At 46.1% G+C, this 27,271-nt stretch overlaps 1 protein-coding gene across 1 annotated transcript in view; it reads right to left on the bottom strand.

The window, feature by feature from the left end:
* The window catches only part of TMC2 (transmembrane channel-like 2), a 63,142-nt gene extending 57,170 nt beyond the window's left edge, over positions 1–5,972 (bottom strand). Inside the window, exon 1 of the mRNA XM_012665735.1 lies at positions 5,939–5,972. Coding sequence (XP_012521189.1) covers positions 5,939–5,972 — 34 coding nt within the window. The remainder of the gene's footprint in view (positions 1–5,938) is intronic.
* Between the last annotated feature and the right edge of the window lie 21,299 nt (positions 5,973–27,271).

The following is a 27,271-nucleotide window of genomic DNA, read 5'->3' as shown; positions in this document are numbered from 1 at the left end:
GCAGGCGATTTAGACAACTCCACGAAGGCCGTAGAACTCATCTCCTGAGAGGTTTATGAAATTAGGTGGGTGGTGGTTCAGAATAGAGCTGCCTCAGATATAATATTGGCCTCTCAAGGGGAGAACATGTGCTGTTTTAGGGGAAGAATGGTATATTTACATTCCTGTAGACCTCTCTGAGATCTTTACTATTACTAAAAAGATCCGGGAAGTAAACAAAGAAATCAGAAAATTGGGTAATTTGACTAATGACCTCATATTTAGTTCAATGGACTCTTCAGATTGGGGATGAGATCTGTTCTCTTGTTTCGTCTGTGTGCTCTTGGCTCCTGGCTGAGAAGTGGACTACACGCTCTGATCACAGCCCTTCTCTTAATATTTTTCTGCTCCACTGTTCAGACGTGTGATCTCCAGAGTTTAAGAAGCTGGTGCACAGATGCTGTCATTCGAATGATTCAGCAAAACTGAAAAACTGACACACAGATTCAAACAACTACTGCCAGAAACCTGGAGGTTGAAATAACTGTTAACAGACAATTGACCTGTAACTATGACCCTCAAACATGGGTTGATATACTCCCAGATATTGATGCTCTTTCCTTCTGCATGGGCTACAGGATGACCACAAGGAGGGACTGAGAACTTAAACCATCTTTATCCACACTCAGCCGGGACATGGAGAACAAGAGTTACACAGTAGTGTCTATGTTAAGATGACTTTGTGCTGTGCCTCTTTCTTCACGAGCACAACTTAATTTTTCCAGGAGTCTCCTGCCCAGACAAATGGCTTCATTGTTCGTTACACGATTTTCCCAAAGACATGTCAGTTCTTTGGTGGGAAAGCATCAACAGATATTTGGGCCCGAAGATTCTTCTAGTGTTTCATCCCAAAATCCTGGCCCTGCTTTTAGTTGTGGACTGTTATATGTTATGATTCGTATCGAATCCTATTTCAGCTCCCAGTTTGAAAGACCTCCCTTAAGTCAATCTTCCAATTCCCAATAAGTTCTGGCCTTACTTTCTCCTCTCTGAGATACTGCCAAAGTTTTGCCGGCTGTAAGTAATACACCAGCCTTGTCAACAGGTTTCATGGTGATACTTAGGGAGCCAGCTTTTTATAATAACTTACAAAAGCTTATTTTGTTTTTAAAAAGAAGGAATAAATGGTGGACTAAATAAAAAAGACTGTGGAAATACAGAAAAGGAGTAATAAATTATGGTTGGAGTGATTGGGAATGCTTCACAAAGAACTGATGTTTATGAAGGAGAACAGAGTATGTCATCCCCAAATATGCCACTTTGGCATAAGGATTGTTTTGAGCTGAAGGCAATTATTTCTCTTCCTTCCCTCTCTTCTTTCAGACTAAAATCGGGACATAAATTTCAATTTGTAAAAGGTCTCCCTCTCCCATGCCAGGAAGAGAACTACTCCAGAGACAACTCTTAGCACCTGAGAAGACTCTTACCTGCATCACAAACCTTATTAAACAACCGTTATTTACCGTACATTTCCCAGTCATCTTTCATAACTTACCCCCACCCAGAAGCCCAAAACCTCTTTTTCTTTGTCAAGCCTCTTCTCCACCCTTTATCATCCTTTAAGATGATATAAATCTTTAAGATGGTATTTAAGCCCCAAATTCTAACCACCTCCTCTAATCATAGTTCTTTGTGAATTCTCTCGTATACATGCGTAATCAAATCACTTTTTCCTCTTGCTAATCTGTCTTTTGTCGGTTTGATTTACAGGGCCTGCAGCTAGTGAACCTAGGATAGTAGAGGAAAAAATTTTCCTCCCCTACGCTTATCCTGAATCTTGAAGGATGAACAGGTGTTTGCCAAGAAAAGAAGCGGGTAGAGAAATGTTGGGGGTGGTTGTGGTAGCAAGACGGGTGGATTCTGGGCAGAAGAAACAGGATCAAGAGGCCCCATGGAAATGCCAGGGCATCTGGGCATGGGTGACCAAGGCAGAGCTGAGTCAGGGTATGCTCTGTGCTGAGGGGTGGGGAGAAGTGTCTGTGCTCATAGGGAGCTGGGTTGAAATTCCGAGGAAGAGGGTGTAATAGTGGAGCATGCTTTGCAGGCTGAGGTCTGAAACAAAGGACCACACTAGCAGAGTGGAAGAGGGTGATGTGGAGGGGACACTGGTCCCCAGTTGCTGTAGGGAGGGTCTTGTGAGTATGGCAGCTGCCATTGCTTCCCTTGCTGTGAAGGCAAGAAGAGGCTCCACCATTAATAATCCATGTCTTCGGGACTCAGTTTCTAAGTGCCGATGTTCCTGCAGGGACTGATGAGATAACTGGAGTAGGAGAATTGAAAAGTATTGAGTGTGAGAAATAAAAATAATATCCTAAGCCTCCCAACTGACCGAACTGTCTTGGCTAAGTGGACCCAAGAGAAACATCAAAAACAGAAATCCTGGTCATGCCGGGATGGGAGTTCGGACGCACCTCGTTATACCCCCTCCCTCACTAACCACCATTAGGCTTTCTTCCCTGAGGGTTAAACAGAAACCAGCCCTTTGGAAAGACTTGCTCCACTGCTGATTTCAACCACCTGCCTAATACTGCTCCTCCCTTTCTGAGGTTTTGACACAAGAGCTGACCAGCATTCCTTCCTGATAAGAGACCACCAACCACAGAGAGGTTCACCTTTTGGTATCAGAGGGACGAAAACTCTACCCTTGGATCATGCCAATGCTGCCATCTTTTGTACATGCAACCTACAAAGGGGTGCGAAGCTCACTTGTGCATGCCCATGTTTCTCCTTTCATAAACATTCTCCTCCTATAGTTTATTAAATATGTATATTCAGCCAACCTGCTCGGCATAGATTCCTATTTCCTTTACCTTTCCCTCACAGTGCTTGCTCTTGGCTTCTGCCTGAGGCTACGATTCCCAGCCTGCAAGATGGCCAGCCAGCAGGTTGCAACCCTTTGTGAGAAATAAAGCTCTCCTTTCCAAATTTATGAACCTCATCATTCTTCAGTTGACAAGCGCTATTTGCACTCTGCCCCCAATCTCTTCCCCTTCGCTCCCTATGGAAAAAGGGTATTTGGTAAGACGATGTAATGAAAGAGTATTTTAGCACAATAGAACTCATCCAAGGAAGGAAGCTGGTCGGTATCAGCCAGTGAAAGATGAGTTTGTCCTGTAAATGCTCCAACCCATGGCTCTGGAAGGCTTCAGGCCCCTCTCAGAAGAGGGATGAAGCAAAACAAATATCACCACAGCTGTGATCCCTAGAAGAGCTCTAGGATGAGCCAAGCTCTCGGAGAAGCAGAGATCAAGGCAAGGGAACAAGGAGAAGGGTCTCCTGGGTCCCCATAAAGACCAGCTCCATGTTGCTTGAAGGACTGGATAAGAAAGTCATAGCGTGTTGCGGCCTCATCTGAACTCTCTGCGTGTCCTCAACCAGCTAATAAAATGGTTTTCGGCGTGGTAACGAACTGTACCAAGCATTCTTTCAAGCATTGCAGGTATAACTTGGGGGTTACAAATTTTTTTCCAAGCTGTAATTCCTGATGTACTCTCATTCTCAAACTGAACGAAATTCATGCGGAATGTGAAAAACGAGCTAGAATTTGTGCTTCAATCTTCCCCAAGCCTCTTCTACACAGAAAATAAGCTGCTTTTTTTTTTCCTTTCATAGTTTTCAATGGACGCCACATGATGCATAATTTAGGAGCTGCGAAGGCAGCTGTGTCGCTAGGAAGTCCTCCAAGCCCAGCATGCACCCCTGTAAATGCAACAGGCCTCCCGTGTGTGTGTGCACCTGACTCAGCCAGCGGCTTCACAGAGCAACACACAGGCCGAGGAGAACGGGGCCGACTCGTCCCCCAACCCAGTGACCTCAACAGTTCAGGGCATTGACCAGATGGCTCAGGAGGAGGGAGACTGCACACCATTCTCTTCAACAAATGGAGTGGCAAACCGAAGTTATTCTGAGAAAAGAATTTTGAATTTTCAGACTTATTTTTTCTCCTTGTAGGGTATAAGCCGAAGGAATAGGATATCGGGCCCCCTCAGAGGTGACTCTAGAGATTTGAGGTGGAACTTTTAGGTAATTAGGTTTCAGTTAATTTGATGGATTCCCAATGTTTAACTTCACTGCATCCTTTGACCATTTGGATTCCTGAAGTGAAAATTTGGACTCACTCCCCATTTTCTGTGGGAAAGGGACAGTGGCAGTAGGGAGGGGCACACTTCAGTAGGAAAAGGTTTGTGTTTGGGACAAAATGACCTTCCATTTCCTTCCTACCCAAGGGATGTTTGCCCACAGGTGACCCCACAAGGCCCAGCCCCTTCAGCTGAGGCGGAAGGAAGCCAAATTGGGTGTGGAGGGGATGGCACCTGGATGACATAAGGGGAAAGAGATATGGACAGCCAGCCCCGAGCACCCTACATGCACCTGTCGTCAAAGGAGCCCCGCTGGCTGACCCCTCCTGTGAGGAAGGGGCTTCTCATCTGGCCACCGGGGGGCACAGTACGTTCCCATGTTCACTGCTGTGTCTTCGGGGGAGGTGAGGAGAGTAAGGAAGGCAGGTGGGGGCAGGAGGGCTGTTGAGAGGCCAGTGGCGCATCCTCGGCACCCCCTTGCCTGATCCTGGGGGCCTCTTGCCCTGGGTCTCTCCCCTTGTCATGGAGCTGTCTTGCTGAGGACTCAGGGCATGACAATCGGAGGGTGGGGTAAGTGGTTTAGGATCAGGGATGAGAAGAGAAGGGCTTGGGAGGTGGGGGAGATGAGGTGGATCCTGGGGTTCCTCCACCCACGGTGAGATCCTCCCTCTCAGAATGGGGGCAGATCTCTTCCAACCCTCCAGAGCCCCCCAAGATTCTGCTTCCTCACTGACAGGCAGGGGCAGGGCCCAGCCCTGCCTGGGATGTGACGAGGAGGAAATGGCATCATGTCATGACGTTTTGTGACATGAAGTGTAGGATGTCCAACCTGTGGGTGTGGCTTCTGCTCCTCTCCTCTGAACCCTCAGAGGGTTTTCTCTCCCGCCTGCCTGGGGCTTCCTCAGACTCTCCAGCTCCTCCTGGAGTGGGTTAGCTCCCTCACCGGCTCACAGAAGAGCTGAGGTTACATTCCCGAGTCTTGGGATGTTCACTGCTTCCCAAGGCTCACCTCAAGGTGTCACTAACTCTGGGGTTGAGCAGCAGGCCCTCTCTTCGTGGCACTCTGCCCCTCCCCAGTGACACTGCCTGCCTCCCAGGAGGGCTCCATGCAGGGTGTGGAATGAGAGGGAGCCGGAAGGGAGGGGGGCTGGACTTCGGGGCTGGGCAGAGGTGAGCCGGGCACCACAGGCTCCCTGGGACCCACCACCCATCTCACCTGTGCGTGGAGAGCCACTCCTTGCCTGCCCTCTGGCTCCACTGCGGGCTGGAAGAGATGAATGGGGACAAATGGCTGACCTCTGGAGAACCCCCCTCCCCACACCACTCCAGGTTACTGTGGGGACCCTCAGCTGATTGTGGGATTCAGTCCAATTATTTTACTCAACAAGCTCCAGAGTCCACAGCCTGTGACATTTCTCTGACACCCTGAGAAATAAGGTCAGAACATCCCCCTACACCCTGCCATAGACAGACAGACAGTCAGACAAGAATCTGCTGAGGGGATTGCTAAGGAAAGGTGACTCTAACCAAGGCAACAGGAGGCTGAAAGACCCTGGCGGGCTCTGAGGAGCAAGTAGCGGCCGGGACGACCTCCGGGCTCGTGTTCACACCGGCACTGTGCCTGGAGCTGTGCCCGGGTGGGTTTGAATCCTCCAACAGCCCTGCAAGGTGGTGATTACCACCTTCCTCCCGTGCGTGAGGTGCGGAGAGGCTGAGCATCCAGACGGAGGTCCTCAAACCCAGGTCCTCCCTGCGCCTCTCAACACCATATCCCAGGACCCCTGCAGGTGGGCCCCACAAGGATGAGGACATGGACTCACCTTCCCTTTCCAGGCCCTTTGACGAGTGGCTCATGGTCAGCAGGGCTCTTGGTCCCCGCGTAGGGTCACGCAGCTTGCTTGTCCAGGCGCGCCTTCAGCCCGTCGTGCTTTCCTGCGCTCATGGTGGCTCGCCTCCCTGCCTGGGCCGGGACAGCAGCCAGGGCTCCACGGTTTGCTGGAGACTGGACGTGGAGGTGGGTGAAGTTTGGGAGAGAGACAGGGAAGGAGGCAGAGCGTTCCCAGCCCATCAATCCGGCCACACACTCCTCCGCTCGGGTTTCCCTGCAGAGAGGCAGGGTGGCCTCACGTTTCAGGCATCACTTATACATGAGGGGCCCTGGAAGGGCCAGCGCTGCGGGCTCATTTCCCGGCAGTGATGCAATGACACCACTTGCACTCCAGCCAGGGGAGGTGTGAGGAGCCCCCCCAGGGCTCTTTCCCACTGTCTCAATTCCCTGATTGGGACGAAGCACCAGAGAAATTCCAGGATGTTTGTGTAAGCTATCACTCCGGCCTCTGTTTAAAATGCAGATTCCCAGGGCTGACACTGGGCGTTGGAATCAGTCCATCTGGGCCTGGCCCCGGAGTCTGCACTTGGGATGCTGATGCAGGAGTCCTGGGCCCACACCAGCACCTGCTCCTGCTCGGGCCACCTGCCCCCTCCCCCAGTAGCTCTTCCCACCACTGCCTGGCTTTGGGGAGGGGGCAGATTTGGCCGCTTTGAAAACCATTACCAGAGTTTCAGAGGGACCCTCTGGAAGGGGGCCGCAAAGCCTTAGAATGTGTGTTCTTAACCTGGGGCCCCTGGAACTTCCAGAGTTGTCGATGGAACTTTGTGGGTCTGTCAACAGTGATGGGGAAAACATCACATCTTTGTTTTTCCTATCCTTTAACTGAAATTTAGCATTTCCCTCAATTAGGAATGTAGACAAAAACGTGATTTTGTCCCAACAGAAGTCACAGGTAGTTTTAAATCACATTAAGCCCTTGGGGATATCCCAAAATAGCATTTGTGCTTATCACAACTTCAAAATTATTACTATTACTATTACTATTATTATTATTGAGACAAGGTCTTGCTTTGTCACCCAGGCTAGCATGCGATGGCACCATCATAGCTCACTGTAACCTTGAACAACTGGTCTCAAGTGATCCTCCCATTTCAGCCTCCTGAGTAGCTGGAACTACAGGTGTGAGCCACCACGCCTGGCTAATTTTTAACTTTTCTGTAGAGATGAGGTCTTGCTATGCTGCTCAGGCTGGTCTTGAACTCCTGGTATCAAGGGATCCTCCTGCCTCAGCCTCCCAGAGTGCTGGGAGCCACTGTGCCCAGTCATAACTTCGAAATTCTAATAGTTATAAGCCACTAGATCATGTTATTTAATTGTCAGGAAGCACACGTGTCAGTAAATTACGGACGTTTAAAATGATTTTGATACTTATTTCAGGATCACTGGTCTGCTCTGTAATTCTACTATTTTACTTTATGGATTTAAAGTCTATGCTCAGAGAAGGGGTCTATGGACCTCGCCTTGAGGATTTTCTGACACCAACAGGATTAAGAATCTGCCCCAGGGCAAGTCTCACGTGAGCATCAAGGCCAGACCCAGTCTCTGACCTTGCCCAAGCACCTCCTCACACCCTGTTTCTCAGCCGTCGGGAAGGATGTGGGGCTGTCACCATGCAACCTTTGTGAAAGGGGAGGGAGGCAAAGGAACTACCACGTGTGGTGGCATCTGAAATACACATGCGACAGTTCAGCTCAAGCTTTTAAGCTTTTTTGTCATCTCACCTTGGTCTCTGATCCAACGGGTTCCTGCAGTGACCCTCAGCCCCGGGGCATTGAGGGCAGTGAGGGGATTCTCCATTGCATTCTCTGGCTTCCTCGAGTAGGGCTGCAGCAGCTACCTCTCTCCCCACCAGGGCTGTCCCATTACAAGACAGGCACCGCGACCCCTCCTACTCCCTCCACACACCCTCCCCCCCACCCGCAGACCATGTGCGATGCCACTGGGGGCCAACAGTGCAGCCACAGGGCCACCTGGCCCAGAGGAAGGAGGAACAAGGTCCCTGCTAGGGGTATCCCAAGCCCTCTCCCCGATGAGTGAGGACCCGTGGCAGCCCTTTGCCTTGCCCTTCCTTTTTTTTTTTTGAGACAGAGTCTCGCTCTGTTGCCCGGGCTAGAGTGCCATGGTGTCAGCCTAGCTCACAGTAACCTCAAACTCCTGGGCTCAAGCAATCGTGCCTCAGCCTCCCGAGTAGCTGGGACTACAGGCATGAGCCACCATGCCCGGCTAATTTTTTTTATATATATATTTTTAGTTGTCCAGCTAATTTCTTTCTATTTTTTTTAGTAAAGACGGGGTTTTGCTCTTGCTCAGGCTGGTCTTGAACTCCTGAGCTCAAGTGATCCACCCGCCTCGGCCTCCCAGAGTGCTAGGATTATAGGCGTGAGCCACCACGCCCGGCCTCTTGCCCTTCCTTGATCTCTCTTGCTGGAGGAGGAAGGCTGTCTACATGACCTTCATCTCTGGGGAGAGATTCCTTCGTGTTCTAGGACCTGCCTGTTTACACTGTGGAATACACCACTTTTCTCCTTCCCACAGATAATACTGGGCGCCACTAGGGCCAGACCCAGTTCTAGGCTCTGGGAATTCATCAGCCAATGAAACAGACACCCCTGTCCTCAGGGGATCATGTGTTCTGCCGTCTGGTGTAGCTCTTGGCATCTGAAGGGATGATCTAGGAATTTATAATTTTTTTCTCTCTCGCCACCAAGCCTATTTTCCACTATTATTGCTATGGAATTCAAAATCCAAGTTCGGAAGTCAGATGCTGGACACAGAGTATTTTGCTTTTTTCTTTGTACATCACTTGTATTAATTCCAACACTTGCTGAGATAAATATACATTCAGGGAAGAGGGAGAAGGTCTCATATCAGAAGAACATGACCGTACTTTTTTAAACTATTATCCACATTACACACGTATTGCACACTGCTCTGTGCTAGGTCCTGCCTGGGAGCTGTCACCTTGACCTCCCTACCCCTCACAATAGCCTGGGGAGGCGGTGTTGCCACCCCCATGTGTCAGATGGTGAAAATGAAAGAACACAGCCCTTGTGTCTCCTGGGCAGGTCTGTAACAAGAGATTAACAGAGTCCTGGTCTAGAAGTTGGCTTTGACTTGGGTAGACCATTCAATCTCCGGGCGCCATTGGGAAGGTCACTGTAACTTCTGGGCCTCGGTTTCTTCCTTGTTCAGGGTTAGACTCTGTAGTGGATGCTGCTGGTGTCCTGCCCAGATTCCCTCTCTGAACGAGTGCAGCCCTCTCCCAGGCTAAAGGCTCACAACTGACCCCTTCTATGGAGGAGAATTGCCCTGGCTCAGCAGGAGCCGCCAAGTCCTGCGCTAACCCAACACCACTCCTGGCTCAGCCTGCAGCCGCGGGCGGACTGACTTGGAGATAGAACAGCTCTGTCTTTGTCAAAAGAGGAACAGGGGGGCAACTTCTGGGTGTCATCCACGCTCCAGAGCTGCCTGTGGGATCAGCCAGAAGCTGGACTCTAGGGGGCCTTGGTCACCGGCTTCCCCAACCCTCTCCTGTTTCTTGCTCCCTCTCCAAAGAGCTCCCCCGCCCCCAAACGCATCTCAGGCTCTGCTACCACCGAACCAGGCCTAAGGATGCCTTTTCTAGAACACAGGGCAAGAGCCACGCATCCTCCTGTTGTAGGCTGGGGCAGCAAATGGGGAAGGGGAGCTGGCCTAGTCGGGGGCTGAGGGGCACAGGAGGTGAGGGCAGGGACGTGGATTCACGCTCAGCCTGCAAAGAGGCAGGACGGGCCTGAGCTCTCCCTGGCCTGGCTCACCTGCTTGGCCATGGAGTCCAAGGTGTACCTCTGGACCCAAATGCAAGGATTCTATAATGTGGCTGTCCCGCTAGCTTCTAGCGATTATTAGGATTCTAATGTCTCTCCCTAGTCTTTGTTTACCCTTGAGTGTTAATAAAAGCAGCAGGGCCCAGTGGAAAACGAAAATGTGGGGCCCCTGGTTCAAAAAACAGGAAAAAAATTACCATTAAAAGTACGAAAATAGTGCTCGCCTCGGCAGCACATATACTAAAAGTACGAAAATATAAAGCTTTTCCCTTTTTGCCATTTAATGCCAATTCAAAGAAAACTTAAAATTTTAAATTATTAGCACACATCTCACCGTTCATCTTTATATCGAGCAATGCTAGTTTTCAATGCAAGCAGAAGGCATTTGACTCACGTAAAATCACTGAAATGACACATTGGTACATGCTTGTGGATTTCAATCTTATCAGGACAGTAGAAATGCCGCACAAAACTAATTCGATGGTTTTATTTCACTTCTTGATGTGCGCACGTTCTACCAATACTCCCTGCCTTTGGCTTACTGATGAGTGGAAAAAACTGAGAAGAAAAGGAATTAGGAGTTGCTCTATCTTTTCCTTTTCTTCTGTGTCATTATTTTCAGCCTAAGTGGTTGGCTAATAAGGAGAAGTAGCATGAATAAGAAAGGATATGATTGGGTCCCTCGGTTGTCAAGTTTCTGAGAACGCCATTGTCTTTGTTCAGTGTTTGAAGCAAGTTCTGGTTCAAGTGGGAAGTACAGCCTCCCTGGGCTATAAGTGCACCTACACGCTCAGCCGTGTACCTGCTCTGAGTCTTCTGAATTCCCAGGCATCATGGGCCCACTGGAATCATGTGCTCACGAGGCGTCATGTGTGTGATCTGTGAATGGGGTGGCATATGTTCGTGTCTCCTCTGCTCAGGTACATGGCCCATCATCCCATTGGACTTCCCTTACCAAACACAAGTTCAAAGATAAAATTCTTGAGAGTTTCAAAATGATGTCAGCACAGCATTGGACCAAGTGCTGGGCCTTTCTAAGCACAGGCTCCCCCCCCACTAAGGCAGCAACAGCCGAGAGTTACTCGCCACTTTCTTTCTGCCAGGCACTTGTCAACCCCTTTGAATGACCTATTTAATCATTCTAACAACTCTCTGAGGGCAGATCGTTTGAGCTCAGGAGTTCGAGACCAGCCTGAGCAAGAGTGAGACCCTGTCTCTACTAAAAAAAAAAAAAAAAAGAAAGAAATTAGCTGGACAACTAAAAATATATAGAAAAAATTAGCCAGGCATGGTGGCACATGCCTATAGTCCCAGCTACTTGGGAGGCTGAGGCAGGAGAATCACTTAAGCCCAGGAGTTTGAGGTTGCTGTGAGCTAGGCTGATGCCACGGCACTCTAGCCTGGGCAACAGAGTGAGACTCTGTCTCAAAAAAAAAAAAAGAAAAAAAGAAACAAACAAACAAACAACGCTTCGAGGAAGACAGTCTTATTATCTTTCTCTACAGATGAGGAAACTGAGGCTGAGATGAGTAATGCATCCCAGCAGTCCCTGGAGATGGGGCTCAGCCCTGTTAGCTGCTCTCACTCCAGAGCTCAGGCTTTTATTCCCTACATTCTTCTGACCTCTTGGGAAAATCTAGACCACACCATATCCCCATTCCTAAAGGTTCCTGTGTTTGCCTTCCACCCGGGCACCTGGCTGTTGGCCCTGCCTTCAGTGCCCCTCCTACATGACAGTCAGGGCAGCCCCCAGGGGAGACATATGACCATATCTCTCTACTGATGGAAACTGTCCCCTGAACCCCATGTTCTCCAGTAAAACTCACACTCTCTGCTGTGCTACCCAGGGCCCTGAGAGCTCCCACCTGGTCTGCCTGTCTGTTTCAGCCCAAGCCATTCCAACTTGCTGGTGCCATTTGCATTATCACTCTGGGTACTATTATTTTCCATAGCCTTTGCTACCCCTACCCTCTCTGCCTGGGGCACGACTCTGAAGGCTGCTGTCCTCAGGTTGTGTGGCAGCCCCTGGGCACACTGGCCACCCAACACTTTCCAATATGACTTGGAATGATGTTTCCCAGCAGAACTCTCTAGCTGTCCAGCCAGGGAGCATACTTGCCCTGGGGTAGATGGTAGATTTCTTTCAGAGAAAGGGGAGACAGTGTATACGAGACACTGGGAAGTCCCGTTAGAAGATAAACATGCCCTTGTTTGGGGGAGATCTAGGACGGTACAGCAACGGTTCTTCTCAGAGAATGAGCTAGAGCCTTAAATAACTGCCAGCTGGGCCCTGGTGTCCCAGGAGAGCATTCAAGCCTCTGGGAAGATTCCATCCTGCAATGCCCTCGAGTTTTGTCTTTTCTTTATGGTGGTTTCAATGTGTCTTTAATGTGAAACCTCTTGATTTCACACATTTGCAACTTTTAAGAAAAAGGTGGCACAAAAACGTGTCCTTTAGCTTTTCATGAAATATTCTTTTTCTCTTTCTTCATTCTTCCTAACATAAAGCTTTAGCTAATTAATGTTTGAATTACATTTATTGGACATTCAGCTCAACATGAACATTGCTGTGAAGAGGAATGTCGGAGTGATGTGCTCTTCTGTTGTATCAGGATGTAGCCCCTGGATGTTCCTATTGCTAGAGGTAAGGATGGTAAATTATGTTCTAATTCTTTCATGGATGTGGTTTGATCAGAGAAAAATAAAACCCTAAAATCCAATATAATGGCAATAAAAATAACGTGCAATCTCATCCAAAAGTTGCAGGATGTCCAAATCCAGTGGTGCTTTTGTCACAAAACCCCTTTTTAATGGTGAAGCTTCTTGGGCCATCTTGTTAATTTCTCTCTCCAATTAAAAGTATATTCGTATATCTCCATAATTAGCTATGGGTATCTGCTTACAAAACATCCAGTGTCACTCACAGAATGTTGTAAACCAGCACAATGGGCAGGATCTGGTTACGGACAGGTAACACCCTAGCTGGATAACGTGAGCTGTGCTATCTCGAGCACACTGCCCTCCACCTACTAACCCACACCCGAGGGCTCGGTGCTGGGGTGGCTTGTGGTACAGGGTGGGAGAGAGGCCATGGGATCTGGACGGTAGCAACGTGTGCCCACAAGCTTTGTGGCATTCATTATGAACAGAGTTTTTCTAAGGCTCCTTTGGCAGAGCTTAGTTCCTCCACCTTTCTGAAGGTGGGCAGAGGGGGTCATTTTTTTGAGAAACTGCTCAGGCTGTCTCTGCCATTCCAGACTTTTAGGAAGGAAGTTAGACCCACATCCAGGTATCTGAGGCCTAAGGGGTGCATTTATTTCTCCCAGGGCAGGGGACGATTACTGCCAGATGTAAGCCAGACAGACTGAGAGATATGACCTGACAGCCCATGAGGAAAACTGCAGCCAGCTGGTGACCATGGATCATGGTTTGTTATTTCTCTGCCTCTCCCCATGACTCCAGGAGGCAGAGTCAGGGAAAGAGACCAGGTAGCCAAGATTCAGAGGCTCTGTTACTTCTGCCCATGTGGGATGAGGACAGTTAACAACTGGAATGCTCCTCAACACAAATGTGGTAAACAAATAAAATCAACCCCTATTTATAGGTGTCAGCTGAATCAGACAGGTGACAATCCCTCTTCAGCCCCCACCACCATCAGCAAATTACTGAAGGTTTCTGTGCCTCTGTTTCTTTAGCTGTTGGGGGGAGGTAATTCTGCTCTGACTCCTACAAGGGCCCTTTGGGGATTGAGTGAGGTAATATGGCCATAACCAGAACCCCAAAGCCCTGAAGAGTTAGGAGAGGGCTCTGTGGAATTTCTGCTCACTGTCACTTTGCTCCTTGACTTGGTGCCTGGGTCTGCAGTGCATCTGGGCCCCACTGTTGCCAGGGCATGGATGAGCTCCTTTCTTCTGCTCCACTGTGCCCCTGCCACAGAGCTCCTCACTGAGGCATGGCCACGTGGTGGAAGAGAGGTGGCCTTGCCTTGTCAGCTGCCCCACCTCCAGCCTGGCTATGTCTACTATCCCTCAGCCCAGAGCTTCCCACTTTGTCAGCCTCTTCAGAGAGCCAACTCTGAATCTGCAGGAGTGGGAGAGAGGATCTGGGGTCTGGTCGATTTTTCTTGCTTTCTTTCTTTCTTTTTTTTTGAAACAGAGTCTCACTCTGTCACCCTAGGTAGAGTGCAGTGGCATCATCATAGCTCATCGCAGCCTCAGACTTCTGGGCTCAAGCGACCCTCCTGCCTCAGCCTCCGGAGTAGCTGGGACTACATGTGTGCACTACCATGCCTGGCTAATTTTCTATTTTTTGTAGAGGTGGGGTCTCACTCTTGCTCAAGCTGGTCTCCAATTCCTGAGCTCAAGCAATCCTCCTGCCTCTGCCTCCCAGAGTCTAGGATTACAGGCGAGAGCCACTGTGCCTGGCCTATTCGTTCTTAAAGACAGCTTTATGGGAGTATAATGAACATACCATAAAGTTCACCCTGTTAAAGTATACAATTCTGTTTTTTGGAATATTCACACAACATGTCTCTGGTTTGCAGAGGTGACTGCTTCACTAATTTGGTGCTGACTGTGATTACAGTTTTCTTTTGTCTTTGTGGTGACACTCCTCTGGTGAACGTCCTTAGCCACATGTGCGCAAGTCCCTCTAAGACCAGAAGCAGGGAGAATGGAGGGGGCTTGCACAGAGAGTGCACGGGGTTTGGGGCTTCATTGTCCTGTGTCCCTGACACCGCCGCCCCTCCCCACCAACTTTCCTCCAAGAGGCCTCTGGACCCCATGGAGGACCCAGGCCTCAGCCGCAGCCGCTTTCCATCCCCGCTGTTTGCCTCGCACTTCCCCTTGGAAGCCTGTGTAAGTTGGGACTCTGGGGCCACTGAGGTGAAAGGCGGGGACTTCGCTTCTGGGCGGCAAGCGGGGACTCAGCCTCTGCGGTGTGTGTGTGGAAATAGGGACTCAGCGGCTGGCAGCATCGCCTGGCACTGAGTCCCCAGAGCGATCCAGGCTCATCCTCTGCTGCATCCGGTCGGGACTCCGAGCGCGGGCTGGGGACTCAGCCTCTGGGGGGCGCGGGGAGCACGCGGAGACTTGGCGGCGGGTACGTCACCACTTAGTCTCCGGAGCGGAAGGACGGGACTAAGACCTCGGGCCAAAGATTCCGGATTCCATTTCTGGGGTGAAAACTTCGGGGCCTCACCTCTTGAGGAAAGCTGGGGGCCTGAGCCCGGGAGGGACAGGCGGGGACTAAGCACCCGAGGGGACAGCGGGGATCGACTTGCGGTCTGGAGAGAAGAATCGAGGGCCGGGAAGGCGCTGGGGCGGGGAAGCTCCCTCGCCCGCGTCGGTCCTGCGGTCCGGTCGGGCACCCCCTGTCGGCCACGTCGGGCTTGGCATTGCTGCAAACCCAGCGATTTAGTCGCGGGCGCAGACACTTGGGGCACCGCCTGGGGCCAGAACGAGCACTTCGGCCTCGCGGGAGCAAGCGGGGACTCCGTGGACACTAGCCGATATGTGTGAAACAATCTCAAAATCACACGCGCTTTGCCAGAGTAAGCATTTGCTGTGAGTCAGAGCAACTTTAGATGAACCTAAACTGTGTAATTTAAGAGGCTCAGAGTCATACTTCTATCTCAAAAGTAACTTCTCACTGTGAGTTAGAGCAAATATAAATGTAACTAAGCAGTTAATGTTAAAATTGAAAGTAAGTTATGAAGACTTGTGAGCTAGAGCACTTTGGCTCAGAAAGGCATGCTAACAAGCTAGCTCAAAAAGACATGTCTCGAACTAAGTAATATCTTATTGCAAGTTAGAGCAAATGAAGATAAATTCTAAGTAAGTATTCCTAAACTCAACTTCATATGGGAAATTAGAACAAATGATGTCTATGCAAAATCAAGTTCAAAATCACTCATTTAAAATAAAATGCATGAGCTCTGTAAGTGCTGTATAAATTTTATACGTGCAAATAAGCTCGGAAACACAGTCACCTAAAAAGTACCATTTTAGTTCTAGTTACAGCAAATTAAGTAGGTTAAATAAAAATAGTGTCACATTGCATTTAAGGTAACGCAAAGCACCTTACTATGTTGAGTTAATGAAAATGAAGATGTAACTAAACCGTATGTATACAAAGAGTGTGTTTGTAAACAAACTAAGAATCAGACATTCCTCTCCAAGGAAACTTCTAATGGTGAGAAAGCAAATAAAATGAGTTAGAACCAATTCAGACAAATCGAAGCAGTATTAAGGAATGTGTCCTTAACCTAACTTGTTATGAGGAATTAGAATCAATCTAGGCAATACTAGGCATTTTAGATGAAATCAAGCTCAAAAATCACTCATTCATTTCAAATGACACTTCTTACATCGCTAAGGATAGAGATAATTCACATGTAAAAGTTGACATTAAAACAAGTGCAGATTCAAGCATTCTCAAAGGACATTTTTAGAGTAACTTAGAGTGTATCTAAGAGTTTATGTGAAATCAAAGTCAAAATCACTCATTCATTTCAAACAAACCTTGTAAACTTCGTAAATGCTTTGCAAACTTTACATGTGCACACGATCTCAGAAATACACATTCAGCTCAAAATTTCCTGCTTCCCTCACTCACCAGGGGGGCTCCTCAGGCCTGGCACAAAGGACCCTTTTTTCCCAACTATCACATTGGTTTTGACTGAAACCATCGGCAAGTATGTCTCTGATTTTCCCTCCAGAATCTGAGTCCAGATTTCGGCTCCAGAAGCTAAGACCCCATCTCCCATTTCAGAGGCTAAATCCTTACTTCCCACCCCAGAGTTAAATTCCCATTTCCCACACCAGAGACTAGGACCCCACTTCTCCATCCAGAGGTTAAGTCTCCACCATGTGCCCCACTGGCTAGGTCCACACTTCTCTTTCCAGAGGCTGAGCCCCAATTCTGGCTACAGAGGTTGTCTCTTGCCTCAGAGGTTACATGCACTGTCCACACCTGAGTATGAATCTCTGCTTCTAAATCTGGAATCTCTGTCCCCAGAGCTCTCCCCACAGGTGAGGCCCACACTTCTCCCTCCAGACGCTGAGTCTGGGTTTTGGTGCTATAGGCAGGCTCTACCTCTCACCCCAGAGGCTATAGCCCTGTTTCTCTCTCCAGAGGATAAGAACCCACTGCTGGGTTCACAATACCCCTTCCTGATGCCGAGTCCCCACTTGACTCGAGGACAAGCCTCACTGTTCACCTCAGAGGTTAAGTTTCCACTTCCTGCACCAGAGTCTGTGCCCTGATTTCGACTGTAGTGGCTGAGTTCCCAGTGCTTGTCCCATATGCAATGTTTCCACCATCTGCTCCAGAGGCTAAGTCCACTTTTCTCCTTCCAGAGGCTGGGTCTGGATTTCAGTGCCAGGGGCTAAGTCCTCATCATTCACCTCAGAGATTATGTTCTCATTTCCCTCACCAGAGGCTAAATTCTCACTTCTCCATCCAGAAGCTTTGTCCTCATTGCTTGATTCAAAGGCTAAGTCCACACTTAACCTTTCTAGAAGATGAGTGTTGATTTGGTTCTAGAGACTAAGTCCATACCACTTGCATCAGAAACTCAATACCCACTTCCCACCCCAGAAGCTACCTCCTTGCACCTCCCTCCAGTAGCTAAGTCCCTGGTTTTTGCTTCAGAGTCTCAGGGCTAACCTATGCTTCTAGTAACTGTCCCCAATATTTCCTTCTAGAGGCCAAGTATCTGCCACTTACCCCATAAACTAAGTCCCCACTTTTCTCTGTAGAAGACAAATCCCCGTGTTCACAAGTGCTTTGCAGGGGATGCCTGAGTTTCTGGGGCCAGAGCTGACCAGCAACCTTCCCAAATCAGTTTCCCACTGGTTCCCTTTCTTCTTAAGGTGACTTGGTGAGTTGGAGCCTTATCTAGTCAAAATTAAGCAGTATATTAATGAGAATGAGCTCAGAATCAGACATTGTCCTCGAAAGTAATTGTAACTTCTTAAGGGAGAATTAGAGTGTAGCTAGTCTAAATTAGGCAGTGTATGTGAAATCAACCTCGAGGTCACTCATCCATTATAAATGAAATATATAAGCTTCATAAATGTGCATATATATTGCAAATACACAATCTCAAATTACATTAAGTCTAAGCAGCTTTAGTGAAAACTAGCTCAGAAGTAGTCATCATCTTCAAAAATACCATGATGTCAGATGCTCTTATTTCTTTTTATTGTATCTTGCATCAGCAAAATCTCGGTGCTAAAGCTACTATTTTAAGTGACACTTTGCAAAAAGTTATAAGTATTGTTAACTATATTCCTGCAAATGCAACACGGCATCCTCATAACATGCTAAAGTTGAAGGATGAGGTATTCAGTATGGATTTGCCATATCATTTCAAAACATGTTGGCTATTGCAGGGACAGGTGTTAACCAAAATTTTATCTCTGTGAGAAGAGATAGTTAAGTTTTATGAAGAACAGAATCAGCAATGTGAATTATTTTATTTATTTATTTTTTTGAGACAGAGTCTGACTCTGTTGCCCGGGCTAGAGTGAGTGCCGTGGCATCAGCCTAGCTGACAGCAACCTCAAACTCCTGGGCCCAAGTGATCCTCCTGCCTCAGCCTCCCAGTAGCTGGGACTACAGGCATGTGCCACCATGCCCAGCTAATTTTTTCTATATATTTTTAGTTGTCCAATTAATTTCTTTCTAATTTTAGTAGAGCGGGGTCTCGCTCTTGCTCAGGCTGGTCTCGAACTCCTGAGCTCAAACAATCCGCCCACCTCGGCCTCCCAGAGAGCTAGGATTACAGGCGTGAGCCACTGCGCCCGGCCAGCAATGTGAATTATTGAAAGATTTCTATAGGAACGCAGCATTTCTGTGTGATACTGTGTCAAATTAAAATGACTTGAATATTTCCTTGCAAGGTAAAACTAAGTCTATATATGACATGTGGCAACAAATTCCAAGCATTTTGAAAAAAGCTATCTTTTTTTCAAAACACTTCTTCTTCAAAAGGAAATTTTAGATGAACATTTTCGCCAGTTAGCAAAGGTCACTGATGAGCAGGATGATATATGCAAATCATTTGAAGAATATGCACCTGTTATAGACCTATTAATTGGAGAATACAATGAAAGGTTCACTGACTTTGAGAATCATGACATCACACTCAAATTAGCATTTCAGCCTCACCTAGTTGATACCACCAGGGCACCGAAAGAACTACAGACGGAATTGATTGAGCTGTTAGTAGATGACATTTTAAAGTCACTGATGCTAAGAAAGATCCAATTGAAATATGGAAAAATGCAGTAGAATACCCACGGCTTTGGCAACATGCCCAAAAAATGCTTTCTTGCTTTTCAACCACTTATTGCTGTGAATCTTCATTCTCCTACCTAACCCAAATCAAGACACCTTTAAGGTCACAAATGACTGATACCCATCTGGAGGATCAACTGAAACTGCTGACCATGCTGCAACCAAATATTCAAATGCTTTCCAACAAAAAGCAGACACAACAAAGTCATTAAAAGATTAGTTAACTTTAAAATTAACAAATGGTTTTCATTTTTTGGAATTATTAAGTATCTAGTAGTTAGATTTTTCCAAAATAATGTACATTTTAAGTATATCTTCCTGAAGTTTCTTGAGTGCTGCCTTATTTGATTACAGCTAAATTAATTTAGCCTTCCAACGTGAAAAGATTCCCCACCCCTCAACCAGACATTCCCCTCTTATGCAGTGCAAAGGTAAGATAGGGCAATGTACATGACTTAGAGCCAAATTACATGAATCTAAGGAGTATTAGAGAAAATAAGCTTATAACCACACATTGCTCTAAGTTTCCTTATTTTTTGTGACTTATAACAAATTAGGATGAATCTAAGCAATTTAAGTGACAATAATGTCAGAATCATACATTCATATCTAAAGTAACATCCTATGGTGAATTAGATTAAATATATATGAAACTAGGCAGAATAACTGAAAACAGGCAGCAAGCCACACTTCCAACTAAGGTCCGCGTCCAGGTTCAGGGACAATGCAAATGAAATGTCTCATTGTGAGTTATAGCATATTTAGATGAACTAAGCTGTTTATGTCAAACTCATAATCTATCATTCTTCCTGTATTAGTCATGCTTCTCCAGAGAGACAGAACCAATAGAATGCGTATGTATGTGTATCGTGTGTGTGTTTGTGTTTATGTGTACACATGAATCAAGGCAGTATTTGTAAAAGTAAGCAATCCAAGTGTTAAAAAGTTCAATATCATATACATTGTTTTATTTTTTAAAAAAAGCAGTGTTAGTGCACACAGCTCACACATTTTACTCAATTTTTTATTACTTAGAATAAACCGAGATGATCCAGAAGAGGATTCTGCTGCAAAAAAAAAAAAAAAAAAAGAATAAACCGAGATGAAAGTATGCTTTATCTGATCAAAAAAGGTGACAAATATACCCTCACCATAACTATTCTGAGTGCTAAGACAAATAGAAACATTATATGAGAAAAATATTTCAAAATCACATATTGTTGTTAACAAACTTTAATACGTACTCAAAAGATTTCTCATTTCTATTTGGGTGAATTATAATGAATCAAAAGCAGTGTTCACACAAATGAGCTCATACTCACATATTGCTCTTAAAAGATCCTTCTTATTGCCAGTTAGAGAGAACTAAGGAAAATCCAAGTTTGTGAAAACAACTCAGAATCACTCATTGTTCTGAAAAGAATCTTTTGTATTTCAAAAGTACTCCAAAGTATACAAAAGTATTCAAAAGTGCCAAATTCTAACTTATTCTTTCTTTCTTTTTTTTTGAGACAGAATGTCACTCTGTTGCCCTGGGTAGAGTGCAGTGGCATCATCATAGCTCACTATAACCTCAAACTCCTGGGCTCAAGCGATCCTCCTGCCTCAGCCTCCTGAGTAGCTGGTACTATAGGCACCTGCCACCATGCCTGGCTAATTTTTCCATTTTTGGTAGAGATGGGATCTTGCTTTTGCTCAGGCTGGTCTTGAACTCCTGAACTCAAGTGACCCTCCCACCTTGTCCTCCCAGAGTGCTAGGATTACAGGCATGAACCAGTGTGCCCAGCCCTTTTGCCTATTTTATTAGAAAAATTGGGTCATTTGTCTTTTGTTATTGAGTTGTAAGACTTCTTTATATATTCTGGATCCTAGAGTCCTACATGATTTGCATATACTTTCTCTCAATCTGTGGGGTGCCTTTTCACTCTTATGATAGACACTATCAGACACATCAGACACTGATGTACAAAATTTTAAATTTTAATAAATTCTAATTTATTTTTTTCTGTCGTTGCTTGTGCTTTTGGTGTCATATCTAAGAAACTGTTTCCAGATGCAAGGTCATGAAGATTACCCCTATGTTTTCTTCTGAAAGTTTTAGCTTTTATATTTAGGTTTTGATCCACTTTGACTTAATTTTTGTATATAGTGGGAGGAAGAGGTTTAACTTCACTCTTTTGCATGTGGTTATCCAGTTGTCCCAGCACTATTTATTGAAGAGACCATTCTTTCCCCATTAAGTGGTCTTGGCACCCTTGTTGAAAATCAATAGACCACTTCTGTATGGGTTTATTTCTGAACTCTCAATTCTATCCATTGGTCTTTATGTTCTTATGCCAGTACCACACTTTTTGATTATCAAAGCTTTGTATTAAGTTTTGAAGATAGGAAAAGTTAGTCCTCTAACTTTGTTCTTTTTTTTCAAAATTATCTTGGCTATTCAGGGTCCCTTGATAGTTCATATGAATTTTAGGATCAGATTTTCCATTTATGTAAAAAGGCCACTGGAATTTTGACAGGGATAACATTGAATTTGTAGATGATTGCTTTGGGGAGTCTTACCATATTAACAATGTTAAATCTTCTAATACATGAACACATGTCATAGTTTCATTTATTTAGATCTTTTAAAAAATTTTTTTAGCAACATTTTGTAATTTTCAGTGTATTAATATAAGTCTTGTGCCTCCTTGGTTAAATTTATTCTTAAGTATGTTATTCTTTTTGATGCTATTGTAAATGGAATTATTTTCTTAATTTCATTTTCAAATTATTCATTGTGAGTTATAGAAATACAAGGTTTACTACATGCAAGATCATATCATCTGTGAATATGTGAAGATGAAAAGAAGATAGTTTTACGTCTTTCTTTCCAATTTGGATGGCCTTTCTTTTTTTTTCTTTTTTTGTCAAATTCTTCTGGATAGACTTTCCTGTACAATGGCATTGTGATTTACAAATAGATTCTTCATGGAAATACTCTTAAGGGAGGGAGAACAGGTCTATTTCCCTTTTGGCAACAGGGAAAATTCAATTTAATTTTTATTTACCATTATGATTTAAATGCTCTCCCCATGAGCTGAATTAGGCCTGCTTTGCAGAACCCCAATTGGCATGTTGCAGAAGGTAGAAGCACAGCCCAGTTCTTAACTAGGACCTTTCATAATAGGCCCCAGAGCCAGACGCCAGCCTGAGGGAGGCTTCCACCCTCCAAGAACTGGAAGGTGTAATAGAGGGAATGGCCTGAAAAAAAATATTTTCTCTCTTTAAAACATTCTCCATTCCTTTTTGAGAACTAAAACCTGCCTCCCTGTCTCAGACCAGCAATGGGGAGGGGCAGAGGAATGTCTTTTGTTCTTTGTGCTACAGGAGATGGTTCAGCCTAGACCTGGCGGAGGGAGGTCCTGGGTGGAGGTCACTGGATTGTCTTCAGAGGAGATAGGGCCATCAAAGTTATCAACTATAGTTGAACAGCAATTGACTGAAGCTGAGAACCCTTTAAAAGCTCTGTATTTCTGCTTATTATTAGGACGATGGCATTTCCGAATAGAGTCTCCATCATCCTCATTTGCCTGCAAGTTAATAAAACTCCTCTTTCCTTCTCCTCAAACCACTTGTTCTCATTCTTCTGATGAGGCCTCAACGATAAGTGCGAACTTTCAGTAACAAGAGTTTGTCACTAACTTTGTGAACTTCGACAACTGGAAACGGACCACAAGGCACCCCAAGGAGTGCACTGGAGTTGAGGGTAAGAGCACAACCGAGACTTTGGGGAGATGGCTTTGTCCATCTGTCTCCCCCACCTGCAAGTAAAATGGAGATGACCACAGGGGTGCGAGGAAAGCAGGAAGTCAAACCTAGATGGTGTCCACGTAAAGTGATGTGTATGTTATGGAGCCTTAGCCCAGGGAATTTAGCTAGATCAAGAAAGGAAAATGTGAACTGAAAGCACTCCTACTAACCAGAGGGCTTCACCGCCTAGATTGGCCAACCGGAAATATCTTCGCCGGGATCCGGAAGTGTTTGTGGAAGCTGCCGCAGAGGCTTCTGGGGAGGGTAGTCTCTCTAAATAATGCGCTGAGGGGATAGATACTTCACTTGGAAAGCAGGACCTGTTTTCAGCATCGGTATTTTAAGAAAAGAGATGGGAGGCTGTCGCTGCAGTAGCCACTGTCCTGTTAAATTAACAGGACAGTTGCACGGCCGAGAAGCAGCTTCCCGACGGCCAATGGGAGCCGGAGCCTGCGAGGATTCTGGGAACTGTAGTTCCGAAGTTCTGGCGTAGGTCGGCGGCCGATGGCTGGAGGGACCGGTCCTGCTGGCTGTGGTGAGCGAGGCCTACATGGGTCCTTGGCCCCAGGATGTCCCTTCCCGTGGGGCATGTATAGTCGGCAAAGGCGGGGCCTAGGTTAGGATCCAGGGTAGAATGTGGCTGGTAGGGGTGTGCGGGCGGCGCTGCGGCCCTGGGGCGGCGCGGGCCGGCAAGTGGTGCACGTTTGGGTTTTAGAGGAGGGGGCGCGGCTCGAGGAGAGCGTCTGGGGCGGGGCAATGGGGTGAGACCCAGCCAGACAGCCGGTAATCGCTGAATTTCTGGGCGCTACGGGGACTTACCTTCCCTAGCTGGGGTAACAATGATTTGGAACTTTAATTTCTTTTTTGACGGTGGTGGGATTATTATGGGCCAAACAATTTCCGGATAGGGAGAGCGACCCCAAGTCGTGCATCCCTGGGGTTTATTTGGGCTGTGGGGATGAGTTCAGCCAGGGCTAAATAGAGCAACATCCTCCGTGCTGGGAATAGGGACGTGGCTAGGGCCTTATATCCCTGGGTGTTTTTACGCGAGGGAGCGTTTACGTGGGTCTTGCATTTCCGAGTGGTTGTGGAAATCTAGGGCTGATCCTGAATGCTAAGGTTTTTGTTTTTATTTATGTTTTACTTTTTGGGGTGGGGCTGGATATGTCTTAACTGTTGTTTGGGCGTGGGTGGGAGGGAGGGCATCTCAGGCCTTCACATGCCTTGGGTTGTTTCACTGGGGGTGGGGAATAGGTGGAGGAGAGCGTGATCACGCTCTGACGTTGTCTGAATATCCTTAAGGGGTCTGGGGGAGTGTCTTGATTCTGGAGTCCCTGAGGTTTTTTACAGCCGAGGGAGGTTTTGTCCTCTAGTAATAATGGATTGCGTCACTCTGAACTGTATGTAGGCCAGAGTGATACATCTGCAGTTTTTTGAATGGGTGCAGGTTTGTTTTCTGGGAGCTGTTCCAGGGTTTATCGTGTGGCAGGTGCCCACTCTGCTTTGTAGCAAAGATCCTGGGTTTGGTTATAATGTGGTGGCCAGTTTGGCTGATTCCCTCTTTTCTTGTGTGCTTTTCCCTTGCATGTTGGGGCCAAACCTCTGGTTTGGGGCTTTAAGGGGGTTAGATAGAGTGGGGACTTCTGAGGGCTGTTGGTCGACTATCCACATCACTTCTGGCATATTGTGGGCTCAGGTATCAGGACTTTAATTTTAAATTTTTTGGTAAAGACAAATTTTAAATCTACGAAGTAGAATCATACAGTGAACTCCCATGGACCAGATTCAACTTTTGTTAACTATGGCCAATCTTGTTTCATTTATATTCCCTCAACACCATGTGTGGATACACTTTGAGAATTGTCAGACCCCACAGGGTCAGTACTTATATTACCACTGAGGCAACTGACTAATTGAATGGCACTCCACAGCTAGACTTCAAATCTAGGCACTTTCTAGCTTTGTCAATTTGAGCAAGATAAATAACTGTTCCTGTTTATCACAAGACCTAACTCATGGAGCGTTTGGGAGGTAAAATTTTTACAGTGCTTGGAATTGTCTCTGGTATACAGTAAGAGTTTAGTTAAGTGTTAACTATTACTAGCAATATTACAACTTAAGGCCCATAGGCATTAAAAGGATAAATATGTGACAGCAGCATATTAGAGCAGGCTGCATTCTGATGCCCACACCTGGCTCTCTCCCCCAGGTGCTATCTATATTCTTCTCTTCTCTGGCTGATCTGAGGCTTTTTTGAAAGGAAGAGGGCACCCCCTCATTTTAAATGTGGGGATTTCTAGCCTCTTCTCTGGGGGCCAGGAAACAATTCTGAAGCTCATATTGCCTGTTTCGTCTTCAAGTCTACCTTCTTGAATCCCTGCCTGCCAGGAAAGGACTGTCTGTTGAGAAAGGGAGGACTTCTGTGCTCCTGGCAACCAAATTTCAGGTGGGTACCACTTACCTTTCATGTTCCTACCACCAGTCTTACCTGCTCCAAACCGTGGGAGAATTTTCTTTGCTCATCCTGATGTTTTGTGCCCTCAGTGTCCCCTTTGAGGGTCGGGGTCCTGCTTGTTTCCCCAGGATATCAAGGCTGTTTTAAGGGCAATGCCTCCACAGGGAACATTGCCCCAGACCAGTGCTGTCATTCAGGGTACCACCATCCTAGCCCCAACAATATTTCATCCTGGCTGTTGTACTCCTAGGGCTGTGTCAGGTGCTATGAAATAAAAAGTGATGATAACCACCATTTATTGGGAAGTTGTTCTGTGCCAGGCACTAGGTTTACAGTCACCACAATATTTTAATCCCTCAAAAATTTGAAAGTTAGGAATCAAAATTCCCATTTTACAGGAGAAGAAGTGACGTATTACAGAGGTTAAGAAACTTTTACGTGTGTAACATGGCTAGGTCGGGTGGAATCAGGATTTAGAGCTTCTTCATTTACCAACTTTCGAGAATTCCTATTTCATCCAAAACTCCCCACCCTCACATTTTTTGTTTTCGCTGCTGAAGTATTTGGAAGGAAACCCCAGACATCATATCATTTCACCTGTAAATACTATCATATGCATTTCTAACAGAGAAGGACTGTTTTTAAAAAATATAACCATAATACTATGAGCACACTCAACAAAATTAATGGTAATTCCTTAATGTCTTAATTCCTTGTGTGTTTTAAAATTTGCTCATTTGTCCTTAAAAATATCATTTTGTAGTTGAAATCCTACACCCTTAACAATTCAGGTAAGAACCACAAGAGGGAGAAGTATCTGGAATTCAGCAAGGCAGATTCTCCCTCTCCCTTCTTTTTCTCTTCACCTGTTGCTGATGTCAGTTAATGACCACATCTTTCACCCCTTGTTGCAAACGGGAGCTCTGAGTTCCTGCCACCTTGTTCTTTCCCAAATTCCCATCTATCTGTTTAGCTATTGAGTCCTCTCAATTCTACCTTGGCATGCTCCTTTATTCTTCCCCGCCCCCATCTCCACTGCTGTGTTACCCAGATTTTCTTTTCTTCCACATTCTAGTTCACCCTTCACCCTGCCTTTTGAGTTGTTCTTCTGAAGGAAAAATAATGATCATGCCACTCACCTACTCAAAAGGGCCATTTTTAAAAAAAATTTCAGAATATTAGAGGGTACAAATGTTTTGGTTACATGAATTACTTTTGTACAGCTTGAGTCAAAGTTGTAAGTTTGTCCATCATCCAGATAGTGTGCATTGTATCCGTTAGGTGTGAATTTACTGATCTCCTCCTCCCCTCTCCCACCTGCTTGATTTCCATTGAATTTTACTACCATATGTGCATGAGTGTTGATCATTTAGTTCCAATTTAATAGTGAGTACATGTGGTGTTTGTTTTTCCATTCTTGCAATACTTCATGTAGGAGGATGGTCTTCAGTTCCATCCAGGTTGTTAGAAAAGATATTAGTTCACCATTTTTTATGGCTGGGTAGTACTCCATGGTATATGTTACCACATTTTATTAATCCACTCATGTATTGATGGGCACTTGGGTTGTTTCCACATCTTTGTAATTGTGAATTGTGCTGCTATAAACATTCAAGTGCAAGTGTCTTTTTTTTTCAAATGTCTTTTTTTCCTTGGAGTAAATACTCAGTAGTGGGTTTGCTGGATCAAATGGTAGGTCTACTTTTAGTTCTTTGATGTATCTCCATACTACTTTCCATAGAGGTTGAACTAATTTGCTGTCCCACCAATGGTGTATAAGTGTTCCTTTCTCTCCGCATCCGTGCCAGCATCTGTTGTTTTGGGATTTTTTGATAAAAGCCATTCTGACTGGGGTTAGGTGATATCTCATTGTGGTTTTGATTTGCATTTCCCTGATGATTAGAGA

Source organism: Propithecus coquereli, unplaced genomic scaffold (assembly GCF_000956105.1).
Source record: "Propithecus coquereli isolate 6110/MARCELLA unplaced genomic scaffold, Pcoq_1.0 Scaffold122, whole genome shotgun sequence".
Classification (NCBI taxonomy): domain Eukaryota; kingdom Metazoa; phylum Chordata; class Mammalia; order Primates; family Indriidae; genus Propithecus; species Propithecus coquereli.
The sequence above is the reverse complement of the archived record's forward strand: the minus strand, read 5'-3'. Positions and strand labels throughout refer to the sequence as shown.